The 15404-nt window shown below is 33.7% G+C and overlaps 1 protein-coding gene across 1 annotated transcript; it reads left to right on the top strand.

The window, feature by feature from the left end:
• Nucleotides 1–1637: 1637 nt before the first annotated feature.
• On the top strand, nucleotides 1638–5515 carry LOC107020862. Its single transcript, XM_015221382.2, has 2 exons — nucleotides 1638–1979; nucleotides 2826–5515. The coding sequence occupies exon 2, from the start codon at nucleotides 2904–2906 to the stop codon at nucleotides 5253–5255; it is 2352 nt and encodes a 783-aa protein (XP_015076868.1). The 5' UTR covers nucleotides 1638–1979; nucleotides 2826–2903; the 3' UTR covers nucleotides 5256–5515.
• Nucleotides 5516–15404: the final 9889 nt, after the last annotated feature.

The raw sequence follows: 15404 nt of genomic DNA, 5'->3' as shown, positions 1-15404 counted from the left end.
AGCTTTAGTATTAGTAGAGGCTTTATAGATATTTAGTCAAAATTTTTTATTTAATTTCCAAAATGGTAATTTCGTCACAGTACCTTTTAAATATTTGTTTATGCTATACGAGTTCGTCCTTTGTACTAGTATTCTCATTTCCTTTCAATTTGAGTCGTATGTTTCATGTCAGACCTAGAATTAGCTTGGGAGGGTTCGTGGTTTCAAATATAGTATTACATCTAGGGTGTAGACTCGGACGTGACACCTCCTTAGTAAATTTGTCCTTGGTGATAATATTTTTTTTTTGTTGGTATAGTTTTCATTCTTCAATTTCCACAAGATACATGTATACATATATTCCACGTCTAAAATAGCTAATTACACGTACTTGTAATTTTATTCTTTATTTTGGCATTTTCTTTGATTAATATTGTCCTCTCAATGCAAAATAATTAATACGTTTTATATTGAACCTATTTTTTATTTTTGATGGATGTAATGATGGTGGGGCTAGTAATGATAGGGTGGGGGTGTCGAAATGTGAAAGATGACATCATCTTCAAAGAAGTGTGTAACAATATGTTGAACTTCCCATGAAAGGAACTTGTTTGATTTATTAAATTTCTGTTTACATAATGTTGCAACTATTTTTTTTTATCTTAAACATTAATCCCTATTTTTTATCGATCGATGTCGTAACATTCACATATCTAATAGTATATAATTGACAATTGATATACGTTGATATTATAAAAAATACTCATATATAGGAAATAATTTTCAATTCCAAAGATAAAGAAATAGAATAGCCAAGACACAACACCTTAGGCAATCAAATTCAAAGGGATGTGCCATTGAACCAATTCCAAGCTTCATCCACTTTAAGATTCTGTTTGGATGCATGTTGAATTTTTGTAGCACATAACTAATAGTTATCAAACATTAAACACTCAATATAAGTAACAAATTAAGAAGTGTCAAGATGAATTGTAGAGTAAATAAGAATTTCTTATTTATGATAATAATATGAAAACTTTTGAAATATGTCCTATTAATTTTGAATTTCAATAAAAATGAAGTAACAGTATCTTTTTTCCTTTATACCTTATGATCATTTTAGTCATGGCATTGCACCACCAAGGAAAAAATAAATAAAAGATTCTCAAATAATTGAATACAAGTATATTTAACACAAAATAATTATAATTTAAATTTTAATATTCTTCTAAAAATACCAATAAGGCAATTATTAATGCCAAAGTGGCAGACAAATTTGAACCTTTCAAATAAGGTTTCCACTATCTAAACCAAACAAAAAATGTTATCTCCAAAAATATTAAGATTTTCATGTTTTTTATTTTAAGAATATTGTCTTTATTAAATTAAATTTTTAAAAATGTTTAATTAACATCCATAAACAATATTCCATTTTTTTGACATACTTCATTTATTGATGATAAATTTAAATAATAATTAAATCAGATTTAGAGTAAATTTACTTTATAAAGTATTAAAATTTAAAACTCCATCATTAATATATTAAAAATTCACCTAATTTGTACATTGAAAAGCAAAAAGTGTTAAAATATTTAGGAGGGGGTGAGAAATTAATATTCTACTCATAATATTAACTTTAGCTTTACTTTCCTCTGAAATCATTCCATTATCTATATTTGTATTTATTTATTTTTCATTTTTAACTACACCATACAGTATCTTTGAAAGTTTAGTTGCAATAGTAGTAACCTATACTTTTCCGACGGCTTCTTCCGCCGTAGCTCCACCGTCAACTTCCAACAACCACCCTCTGAAAAATCCCATTTTTTTCATTTTCAACTTCCCTCTTTTGTTCAATTTAACTTTTTTTTCACTTCACATGTGCTTGCTTAGCAGAATGTGTGACTTGGTCAAGATTCAAGATCTGAAGCAAATTTAGGGATCAACAACTTTTTTTCTGATCTGGGTCTGCTCTGTTTCTCAGTTTGATTCTAGTATCTGTAAGTTCAGCTTGAATCTTGACTTTTGGTACTTAACTCTTTTTAGATCTTGTATAAGATATTTTAGTTAAAAGTATGATTTTTTTTAATCTTTAGCTTAGATCTTATTGATGTATGGAAGATTATGCTGGATATCTTGGTGATTTGGATCTTTCTTGCTGAATGCGTTTTTTCTTTTTCTTTTTTGTTAAATTTGAATAAGAGTTGAAAGTTGTTGACTTGAATTTGAGCATATTCCAAGAGTTAGTGTCCTTGATTCTTGCAAAGTTAATAACTTTAGCTCATTTTTTCGTTTATGTTTTTGTTATATTGAATTTTTTGTGTCCAGAGAAAATGTAGAAGACTTGGAGTGTTGGAGAGTAGTTAATTTGAGTACTGCAATGAAACTGGTTTGAATTTATATGGGGATACCTTGTTGTTGTTGTTGTGGCTGCTGCTGGTTTTGTTGCTGGTTAATATTGTTGTTGTTATGTTGTCTATTATACACATTAATAAATTGTGACAGTAGTTCTTTTGTTGGTATAGAGTAAGTATGTCGGATTGTTAGATCCTATGTTGCTCAGACTCTCCAAAAATGTTGCCTCACTCATGTCGGATTCTCCAAAAATGTAGTACTTTTGAAGTGTCCGATATGCACCCGTCAACATTTTCAAAGAGTCCGAGCAGCATAGGTCAGATCTAAATCTAATTTCATATTGTCCTCTGAAAAGGTTTATAGATATGATCTGTTGATTTTGTGAATTATATTCTTGATTTTTTGAAGTTGGTTCTGATTTTAATTTTGCTTAGTCTTGGATTGTTAGAGAAACTGAATTGTTAATTTAGGCAATGCTTGTTTAATTGCAGGTGCATAAGAATGTTCCAACTGTAATTCGCTGTGAGATTCCTAAAGATTTGTTGGTGGATAAAGTTGTGGTTTTTGAGATGGAGAAAAATGTAGAGGAAGCACTACAAGCTAAAGCAAATGCCGAAAGGAAATTTGCGGAGAGAGATTTTGTGAGTGCAAAAAATTATGCTTTAAGAGCTCAGATGCTGTGTCCTCAGTTGGATGGCATATCACAAATGGTAGCGACATTTGGTGTTCACAGTGCTGCAGAGATAAAGGTTAATGGAGAACTTGATTTCTACACGATACTGGGTATGGATCCATCTGCAAACAGGGCTAAGCTGAAGAAACAATATAAGAGGATGGCTGTGTTACTCCATCCTGATAAGAACAAAAATGTAGGAGCTGATGGTGCGTTTAAGTTTATTTCTGAAGCATGGACTGTATTGTCTGATCGTGCTAAAAGAAGCGCTTATGATCAGAGGAGAAATTTATTTACTCTGCATACTTCTGGTGTTGGCAACTATGCTAATTACTCCAACACTCCAGCTTCTCATGGAAGGCTCGATACATTTTGGACTGTTTGTACCTCTTGTCAGGTTCAATATGAATATCATAGGAAATATGTGAACAAACGGCTGTCTTGTAAGAACTGTCGTGGGGTTTTCATAGCTGTTGAAACTGGATTGGCCCCTGTAAATGGTTCCTATGCATTTAGCCCTTGGCCTTATGTGCCTGAGAATGGATACAAAAGCCATGGTTGTGGGGTTACGTATGTTCCAACATCGCCTGCTTATTCTGCAAATAGTAGGGTCACAGGACATCATTCTAAGCATGGTTCGGAGCATGCTTCCAATTTATCCTTTCAGTGGAGCTCCTTCCCTGGAACTTCTGCCGGAGTTGTAGATCCAAATGGTTCATCCACTGGCTTCAGTTTTATCCAGCAGACAAATACGAAAGCCTCTGGAAAAAAAGCTAATGGGAAGCAAGAACTAACCAAAACAGTTGCTGATGGGTCTGTGGGTAGTGATCAACTGCCCCGCAGGCCTGGTAGGCCTCCTAAGAAGAGAAAAATTGATGTGGAGAGTACAAATGGTTATAGTAATGGTGATGTGTCTTCAAACGCTGCTGCAGAAGTCATAATGGCAGATGGAAACGGGAGTGAGAGTTTGAAAAGAAATGCTAAGCTTCCTACTGCGGAAGTTCCAATCCGAAGATGGCCTACGGCTCCTGCATTTGATCCAAGACCGTTGTTAATTGACAAGGCAAGAACAGATATCCGCAAGAAACTGGAAGAGATCAGGTTGGCTGCTGTAGAGTCCGAGAAAAAGAGAAAGACACATGCTCAATTTGGTGAATCGAGTGAAAGACCTAAAAGAGAAGGTCTTGGTCTTACTGCTCATCAATCGGATATGAGGAAAACTGGGTCCATGAGTTTGACTGTTCCAGACTCTGACTTCCATGATTTTGACAAGGATAGATCAGAGGATTGCTTCATGCCAAAGCAGATATGGGCTTTATATGATGAGGAAGATGGTATGCCTCGCTTGTATTGTCTGATCCGCCAAGTTATCTCGGTGCAGCCCTTCAAGGTTCATATCAGCTACTTAAGTTCAAAAACAGATAGTGAATTTGGGATAGTCAATTGGTTGGATTCTGGTTTTACCAAGTCATGTGGAAAATTTAGGGCCTTTAACTCTGAAGTTATTGAGCAAGTCAACATATTTTCTCACCTTCTAGGTGGGGAGAAGGCTGGAAGAGGAGGGTGTGTTCAGATTTACCCAAAAAGGGGAGACATTTGGGCCATTTATCGAAATTGGTCGCCAGATTGGAACAGGAAAACCCCAGATGAAGTGAGGCACCAGTATGAAATGGTGGAGGTCCTTGGTGATTATTCTGAAGATTTTGGTGTTTGCATTGCTCCTTTGGTCAAATTAGATGGATTCAAGACAGTATACCGACGAAACACGAATCAGGATGCCATTCGGAAGATTCCCAGAAGAGAAATGTTGCGATTTTCACATCAGGTGCCATCTTGTTTACTGAAAAGAGAAACAATGAACTTGCCGGAGGGGTGCTGGGAGCTCGACCCTGCTGCTACTCCAGATGATTTGCTTCAAGGGGTACGTGACGTACAGGAGGAAAGACCTATTCAAACTGAAAGGTCTTCGGGAGTTGATCTAGACGAGATGTCTCAGGCTGAAACCAGAATATTGGCTGATAAAGATCTTAGACAACGAGAGTACTCTTCTGTTCCTGATATGTTCGATGAGGCTACACCTGGCTTGGAGATTCAAGAAAACTCGAATGAACATCAAACTCTGTTCAAACCATCCACCGAGCTTCCTCAATCTGCAAGGCAAGCTCATACTTTTGAGGAACCCAGCAAAATGCACAATCACAGTGCTACAACACCAGGTGAGCATCCGCGAGCTGTGATGAATGAATAGGTTAATGAAATAAAAAAGGAAATTTGGTTCCGAGGTCCTTTTTTTTCATAATCATTCTAACAGTATTGAGATTCAGATTGTATAGAGAATTATACACACAACGAAGGATGATTCTCAAAATATTAGATAGCTGGCAGGATCCGAAGTGATCTGTAACACTTGTACTCAATTGTTTCTAAGTTGCTATAGGTTAATGAGCGACTTGTACTGATAACTCTGATTTATATCCTTTACAGAAGTTTTCGGATTCATATCGTTTACACATGTTCTTATGTATTTGCTATCTTCAGAAATGCTGCGTCAGTCAGCGAGGTACCTGTAAAGGGTCACATTTTGCATTCCTGATATGAATGTTATGGTAATACCTCGTTTAACAGCAATGCTTTGGAATTTTCTTATTCAAACCGAAGTACTTAAATCTGGAAACTAGTAATCCATGATGCATTCCATTATACTCCTAATGGCAAGAGTACTTATGACCTATAACGTCAACTAATGTTCTTTTATTTGGATAGAACCGTGAAGAATGTAAAAACAACAAAATGTTATTAAATAGGCTTCTAAGGGTGTGTCTGTACGAAGTAAAATTTAGACTCATATTGTTAGAGGTGAGGATGGGTGGTAGGGGTGTTAGATCGTGGGATGAGGGTTATGGGAGATAGGGATAAAGGTAAGGTGTGTTGAGGGTGAGAAAGGCATAATCAATATAGAGTGTCACTAGTATAGCTTATTTTTCATACTTTCATTAAGAAAATGCTTTTTTTTTTTTCCATTTGTAAGAGATTGTTTTCTTAGAGACTATAGTTGTCAAACTTATTGGTCAACCAAATACGTTCAAGAGCCAACGAAAAATGTAATCAGAACAAATAAAGAGAGACAAGAGTGGGAGTTAAAATCTACATGGATAAAAGAAGTAACTTAATTTCTATAGTTGACATCCTATCCATATATAATGTATTGCACAACACCCCATTGGAGGTCCACCGTCCATACACATCTTGTATTACACATCAACTGTTGCCTAGTTTAAAACCTCAGTGGGAGCAAATTTGTCTAAGAAAAAAAATATATAAAAAAATGATATATATATATATATATATATATACACACACGCGCGTATTCTTCTCCTAATTTAAACATCATTCAGGCCTCATTTGTTTGTACTTAATAGAGGTCTGAATCTTAATCATTTAGATTCAGCCCATTAAGTACGTTGGGTTTTCAGGGCCCATTAAGTTCATTTGTTTTATTTTTTAAAAAACATCTTAATGGTCTGAAGAGGTCTGAACGAATCAGATCTGTAGGAGACTGCTAACAATATTCAGACTCATATGATAAGTTATCAAATACTAAATCACAACTTTTCTGCTTTGGGCGTGTCTTTTTATTTCAAAACTTAAAACTTTCTTTCTCACTTTTCTCAATCAAACATCATTTTTTCCCCAACTGGTAAGTTTTCATAAATACTTTCAAGTACTTTTTTTTTATATTAATACTTTTCTTGTATTGATGTGTGTCAAGAATACTGTTGCAATAATATTTTTGGTGCGTTGTTATTTATCAAGGTTTTTGAATGAAAAAATAGTACTCCAAATTATGATTATTAAAATTTTTAAAAAAAATTCTTTATCAAAAGTGATATATTTTGTTGAAATGAAAAATGTATAATATTTTATTAATATAGAGTTCAATTTCACTTCCACATTAAGATACTGAAAACAAATAACATTAATTATTTAATGTGCAGATTTAGAGACCACATCTTGATATTCAGAAGTGTATTCAGATCAAAATACCTAGATCTTAATGCAAATCTTAATATTCAAATATATATTCAGATTCAGATCTCTTAATCTTAATAAATAAATGGGGTCTTAATCTTATAGATGATACATTTCAACTGTGTGCACCATCTTTTTAAAATGTTGGTATTGACACTATTATTTTTGAAGTCATACATAGAAATTGACTTTGAGATACGTTGAGTCCTTGAGCTCAGTCATATACATTTTTGCATACCATTTCATTTCAATTGTGTGTACCAATTTTTTAAAATGTTATTATTAACGGTATTGTTTTGACGTCATACATAGAATATGACTTTGAGATATGTTGAGTCTTTGAGCTTAGTCAAATATATTTTTGCATATCACTTTGTTTATGACCTCATTATCGTAGAAAGATTACTCATTCGACTTGTTTGTAACAACAATCAAGTGACATACATTTTTACGAAAGAGACTTCTCTTGAGTCATGATCTTTCCAATTTCTCCAAATGTTATTTTGTATAGTTAAAGTGTGTTTATTTAATTTTTAATGGACTTGATTAATTTTTTTGATCAAATATCATTAACCATGGTTATACTATTACTATTTATCTCTCCTCTCTCATCTCTCTCTTTCTTTTTTACTTTATTGTGCAACAAATCTTTTCTCTATCAGCAAAGAATTTGCTATGTTAACAAAAACAAATCACTTTTTCTTTCCATTATTTTCACACTGTAATAAAAGAAGACAAAATTCAAAGGATGAACTTGGGCTATAAAATTTAAAAAATTCAACCCATGGGATGACTTCTTTAAAGATTGGTTCGATCAAAGGATGAAGTTGGGCTTAAATTTTTGCTTCTATAAATTTTAGGATGTAACTGAACACATTGTTTGTAAGAAATTTAAAGTGACAAAAGAAATTACAAGCACAAATAAAATATGAAGAAACATAACTTTATTCGTCAAAATTGTGGGTACAATTATGTTCCTCCCTTGATTCTCCTCTCATATGATTTATCCATGATTTGAGGGTCGTCAGTGGTGTATTTCTCAAACAAGAATGATTTGGACTTGATCTACATAATTTAAAGGCTGTTAGTGGCGTATTTCTCGAATTAATGTGATTTGGACTTGATCTACATAATTTGAGGGTTGTTAGTGGCGTATTTTCTCAAACTAAGATGATTTGGACTTGATCTACATACTTCGAGGGTCGTTAGGCGTATTTCTTAAATTACTACGATTTGGATTTGACCTCTTCATGAATATTCCGTCAATTTGTGGGATACTCAAGATCTTGATCTCTAAATGAAATTTTCGAGATGTCTTTTAACTTGATTTAGTTCCCTTTATATAGTCATTAGAGTTTAGGGTTGAGTAGCATCTAAGGGGTCGTTTGGTACAAAGATGCATAATGCAGGGATTACTAATGCATGAATTAGTAATGCAAGGATTAGTAATGTAGGGTTTAGTAATGCAGAGATTAGTTTTTATCAAGTGTTTGGTTCATTTTTTCCCATTTAATCTTATGTTTGGTTTAAAATTCTAGAAAAAGTTTCTTTCCTATTATACCCTTGAGTTACTATGAGATTTTATATTTCATTTAGTTTGTCAAGTTAAATACTAAAATATATTTTAAAAAATTATTATTAATTTTGGGGTATGATATGTCACCACAGAGATCCTGATAGCACGATATATTTTTAATTTTTTTTTGTTGGTCAAATATACCTGAAACTTAACATAGATTTAAGGTTACTTAAATTGTTCAAATACACAAAGCTTATTTTTTTTAAAAAAAAAAGATATTTCAAGTGGTCAATCGACGATTTACATTTTAAAAAAATTAAAAGATCAACCCAATATAACAAATCAAACATGGAGAAAAAATATTAATTTGTGAAATCATCAAATTACGTTGAACGAACTTGGAGAATTTAAAAGAATATTTATAAATATTCTAATAAAAATTAAAAAAGAGCATTATATTAAAAAAAATTAGGAAAAGGATTTGGGATAGTTTAGTCATTTAGGGGTTTTATACGAGGATTGTTAAACTTTGGCTTAGTTATCCCTCCCTTTTTTAGGGATTAAATAAGACCTTGTATGAGGTATAACTAATCCATATATTAGGTTACATAAAGTAACCAAACAACGTTTTTGTTGGACTAAATTTTAATCCATAGACTATTTTGATTATTACCTCCTACCAAACGGGTCCTAAGAATTCTAAGTGAAACTGAACACACCTTCTAAAGTCCCTATTCGAATTCACGTCTTGTAGAGTCCCACAAAATTTCAATGTCTTAAAATGCTCCCTTCTTCAAGGTTTGTCGGAGTGTAGACTCGATGAAACTCAAAGATGAGGCTTGAAGTACTCATCTTTCCACCTTTACAACTTCGGATTTTCAGATTTGATTTATGAAAAAAGAGATGAAGGGCAGATGTGGTCCTACTGGGCGTGCCAATTTGTTTGCAACAAATTTTAAAGTGACAGAAAATAAATTACAATTACAAATAAAATATAAAGAAATATAATTTTATTCATCAAGATTGCGGGTACAATTCTGTCCCTCACTAGATTCTCCTCTCATAAGATTTTTCCATTATTTGAGCGTTATTAGTGGCGTATTTCTCGAACTAGAATGATATATACTTGATCTACATAATTTGAGGGCAGTTAGTCACATATTTCTCGAATTAATATTATTAGAAATTGATCAACATAATTTAAGGGTCGTTAGTGACGTATTTTCTAAAACTAAGTTGATTTGGATTTGATCAACATAATTCGAGGGTAGTTAGTGACATATTTCTAGAATTAATATGATTTGGATTTGACTTCGGTCAATTTGCGAGATATTCGAGATGCCTTTTAACTTGATTTAGTTACCTTTATGTGGAGCCATCCCATTTTTTTGTCAAATTTTGCTATTCAATTGCTACAAGTAATTTTAAAAAAAGAATAGTAATTAGAGTTGAAAATAAATGATTTTGTGGTTGGGAAATTAGTAAAAATTGCAACCCTTTTTGACTTTGATATATTTAACTGTTATTAGTGACATAAGCATGATTTTCTCCTTCTATAAATAGAGCATTCTTGCTCATTTGTAGAACACACCATGTTAAAGAGAAAAAAATCATTTTGGGAGCAAAGTGAGGTATTCCATAGACTATATAAGAAAAGGTCTTGAAGAAAAATAGAGTAGCGATATTTTAGTAAGGTGGAAGCCAAAAGAGTATTGTTCCTTTTGAGTGTGTAGTAGTCACTTTGAATATTGTATTCATGACTACACAGTGTAAAATTCCTTACTATAGTGATATCAGTTGATCCTCTTGGACCGTGGTTTTCCCCTTATTTAGAAGGGTTTCCATGTGAAATTCTTGGTGTGATTATTTTTTTCATTTTATTTTCATTACTTTTACCATATGTATTTTTGTGTTTATCCGCATTTTTCAAAAAACTAGTATCAGAGCCAAGATTTTATCTAAATATGGTCTGTAGTTGCATCACAGTCTGAACTTCCACATCAGAAAAGATTTACTTTAATTTGCGATAACAACATCTTTTGGGGAAAAACGATGGAAGCCAACACAAGTAGAATGGTTACTTCGAATGGTGTTAATTATGCCATTTGGAAGGGGAAAATAGAAGATCTGCTTTATGTTAAGAATTTTTACAAATCAATATTTACCACTGTAAAGCTTGAAAATAAAATAGATAAAAAGTAGAATATGTTGCATAGACAGATTTGTGAATTCATTAGGCAATGGGTCGACGATAATGTGTTGAACCCTATTTCTGGGAAAACACATGTTCAAACCCTATGGGATCATCTTGAAAGTTTGTATATTCGGAAGACTGGCAACAACAAAATGTTCTTAATAAAGCCGATGTTGAGTTTAAAGTATCATGATGGTTTTCCGATGACATACCATCTAAATAATTTTCGGGGATCATAAACCAATTATGGGCATAAAATTTGATGAAGAAATTCAAGGCTTGCTTCTACTTGGTTCCCTACCAGACTCTTGGGGAACATTTAGAACTTCATTTTCATATTCTGCTTCGGATGGTGTGAACTCTATGGATTCCGCCAAGAGTAGTGTCTTGAACGAAGAGATGAGAAGAAAAACTCAAGGTTCATCTCTGTCGGATGTCTTGATAACTAACCTCAAGGGGAGAAACAAAACTCATGGTTCTCAGTATAGAGAACAAAATAAGAGCAAATACAGAAGTAAATTTAAGGATATTGAGTGCTATCATTGTGGCATGAAAGGGTACACAAAGAAGTTTTCAGGAAGTTGAAGAGGGAGAACAAAAACAAAGAGGAAACTAAAGAAGATTGTAATGAAAATTGCCTAGCCACCGTCACCACTGAAGATCTTCTTGTCGTTCTTGATGCTGATATGATAAATATTGCTTGTGATGAGTCAAGTTGGGTAGTGGACACTGGTGCCGCATCTCATGTGACATCAAGAAATGATTTTTTCTCTTCATATACTCCTAGTGATTTTGGAACATTGAGTATGGGTAATGAGATTGTTTCTAGTGTGGTTGGTATTGATACAATTTGTTTGGAAACTAGTGTTGGAACTAAACTAGTTTTAAACAATGTGAAACATGCTCCTGATGTTCGTCTGCACTTAATTTCTGTTGTTGTTTTAAATGATGAAGGATATGTTAGTACCAACGATGATGGAAAATGGAAGCTCATTAAGGGTTCCTTGGTTTTGGCTCGTGGTAACAAACATCATGGTCTATACTGGACTATGATCTGCTTGTGTTGATATGGTGAATGCAGTGGAGAGTGATATCTCTTCAACGTTATGACACAACAGACTTAGCCACATCAGCGAGAAAGGACTTAATGTTCTAGCCAAGAAGAAATTATTGTCAAATTTCAAAAGTACTAAATTAGAAAAGTGTGAGCACTGCTTGGCTGGTAAACAAAATAGAGTTCATTAAAGTCCTACCCCCCTTCGAGAAAGACAGAGTTGCTTGAGTTGATGCACTCTGATTTATGTGGTCCAATGAAGATAAAAACATTGGGTGGTGCACTTTACTTTGTCACTTTCATTGATGATTGCTCGAGAAAACTTTGGATCTATGTCTTGAAGACTAAAATCAAGTGTTAGGTGTCGTCAAGCAGTTTCAGGCTTCAGTTAAAAGAGAAACTGGAAAGAAATTGAAATGTATTCGTACTGATAATGGTGGTGAATATTGTGGACCATTTGACGAATACTGCAATCATCAAGTTATTAGACACCAGAAGACTCCTCCCAAGACTCCTCAGCTAAATGAATAGACTGAGAGGATGAACAAGACCTTGATGGAAAGAGTTAGATGTTTGTTTTCTGAAGCAAAGTTGTCGAACTCGTTTTGGGGTTAGGCTTTATTGATCGATGATTGAAAGTGATGTACCAAATAGTGTTTGGTACGGAAAGAATGTTTCTTATGACCATTTGAGAGTATTTGGTAGCAATCGCTTTTGTACATGTGCAGAAAGATGAGAGGTCAAAGTTAGATGCCAAGACAAGGTAGTGCTTCTTCATTGAATATGACCTTGATGAATTTGGTTACAAGCTATATGATCCGATTGAAAAGAAACTTGTGAGAAATCGTGATATTATTTTCATGGAGAATCAAACAACTGAAGATATTGATAAAGAGGAGAAGGTAGAATCTTTAAGTTTTGATGGTATAGTTTATCATGATAAAGTTCCTCACACAAGTGTGCATGATGTTTTTGGGCTTGATGATCATGGTGACACTCATAATCATGCATTGGATCAACATGTTGATGTTGTTTATATTGTTATTGATGATCCTTCTGCTCATGAAGTTGTGGACGAATTAAATATTCCGCTTTGAAGGTCAACAAGAAAGTGGTTTTCTTCCTCCCGTTATTCACCTAATTAGTATGTGTTACTCACTGACGGGGGAGAACCTGAATAATATAAGGAGGCCATGGAAGATGAGCACAAGGATCAATCGATTATTTCATGCAAGATGAGTAAAGTCTCTGCATGATAACCACACTTATGTGTTGGTAAAATTTCACAAGGGCATGAGAGTTTTGAAGAACAAGTGGGTGTTCAAAGTTAAAGTCGAAGAACACAACTTGAAGCCCAGGTACAAAAGGTAGATTGGTTGTTAAAGGATTTGGTCAAAGAAAGGGTATTGACTTTGACAAAATATTTTCTCCTGAAGAGAAAATGTCCTCGATTTGCACAGTTCTAGGTTTGGCTGCTAGTCTTAATTTAGAGATTGGGAATATGGATGTGAAGACAAATTTCCTTCATGGTGACCTAGAAGAAGAAATTTATATGGAACAACCTGAGGGCTTCAAAGTATAAGGTAAAGAAAATTTTGTGGGCAAACTCAAAAAGCGTCTCTATGGCCTAAAACAAGCTCCTAGACAGTGGTACAAGAAGTTTGAATTATGGGGGATCAAGGCTCTAAGAAGACTTCTTCAGATCATTGTGTATTTGTACAAAACATTTCTGACAATGATTTTATCATGCTCTTGCTGTATGGAGATGATATGTTGATTGTGGCAAGAACACTTTCAAGATTGATGAGCTGAAAAAAGAGTTGTGTAAGTCTTTTTTTATGAAAGACTTAGGCCATGCCAAGAAAATTTTGGGCATGAAAATTACTCGTCTAAGAGATAAAAGAAAGATTTATTTGTCCCAAAAGAAGTACATTGAACGTTTACTAGAGCGCTTCAATATGAAGAATACTAAGCTTGTTAGTACACCTCTTCTTGGTCATATGAAGTTGAGCAAGAAGATGTGTCCTACAGCTAGGGAGGAAAAAAGAACATGGCCAAAGTTTCATATTCCTCCGTCGTTGGAAGTCTAATGTATGCAATGGTATGCACTAGACCTGATATTGCTCATGCAGTTGGTGTTGTCAGCAGATTTCTCGACAATCTAGGAAAAGAGCATTGGGAAGCTGTGAAGTGGATACTCAGATATCTTAGAGGAAGCTCAGATGAATGCTTGTATTTTGGAGCATCATATCGAATCTTGAAGGGCTATACAGATGTTGATATGGCAGGTGACCTTGATAATGAAAAATCCACCACTGGATATTTGTTTACTCTTTTAGGGGGAGCTATATCATGGCAGTCAAAGTTGCAGAAGTGTGTTGCACTATCTACAGCTGAAGCTGAGTATATTGCGGCTACTGAAGCCGCCAACGAGATGATATGGCTAATGTAATTTCTTCAAGAGCTTAGTTTGAATCAGATGGAGTATATTATATATTTTGACAATCATAGTGCAATAGACTTGACTAAGAACTCCATGTACCATGCAAGAACAAAACGCATCGACGTCAAATATCACTGGATTCATGACGAAGTGGAAAGTGAATCATTTCACGTCAAAAAGATCCAGAGAAGTGAAAATACTGAAAATATGCTGACCAAGACGATACCGAAAAACAAGTTCGAGTTATGCAAAGAACTTGTAGGTATGAGCTCTATCTAAAGATGAAGATACATCCTTCCAGTGAATGGAACTGGAGGGGAGATTTGTGGAGTCTATACCATATTTTTGATCAACTTTTACTATTCAATTGCTATAAGTAATTGTTAAAAAGGAATAGTAATTAAAGTTGAAAAAAAAGATTTGGTAATTGGCAAATTGGTAAGATTTGCAATCTCTTTGACAAACTATATTTACCTATGTCATTAGTGACATAAGCATGATTTTATCCTTCTATAAATAGAGCATTGTTTCTCATTTGAAGAACAGACCAAGTTAGAGAGAAAAAACATTTTGAGAGCAAAGTGAGTTATTCCATAGACTATATAAGAAAAATAGTATGTGATGAAAAATAGAGTGTGAGCGATATTTTAGTAAAGTGGAAACAAAAGAGTGTTGTTCCTTTTGAGTGTGTAATAGTAACTTTAAATATTGTATTTGTGACTACACAGTGTAAAATTCCTTACTATAGAAGGTTTTCCACAGTGTAAAATTTCTTACTATATTAGTTGATCCTGTTGGAATGTCGTTTTTCCCTTATTTAGAATGATTTCCACATAAAATCTTTGTGTGATTATTCTTCAATTTTATTTTCATTACTTTTATTATATATATTTCTATGTTTATCCACGTTTTCCCAACACTTTATATAGGCATAATCTAGGATTTAGAATTGAGTATCCTCTAAGAATTCTAATTGAAACTGAAGACATCTTCTTAAGTCCCAATTTAAATTAAATACGTCTTGTAGAGTCCCACATAATTTCAATTTGTACACACGTATAACTCTATCATTTTTTGAATCTTTTAAGATCATTTTGATTTCAAGGTTAATGTTCTTCCTGTTCAATTTTATAGTATATCATCAATTACATCCTCAGC

Source organism: Solanum pennellii, chromosome 5 (genome assembly GCF_001406875.1).
Source record: "Solanum pennellii chromosome 5, SPENNV200".
NCBI classification, from domain to species: Eukaryota; Viridiplantae; Streptophyta; class Magnoliopsida; order Solanales; family Solanaceae; genus Solanum; species Solanum pennellii.
Note: the sequence above shows the minus strand (reverse complement) of the source record. Positions and strands in the feature narration are given on the sequence as shown.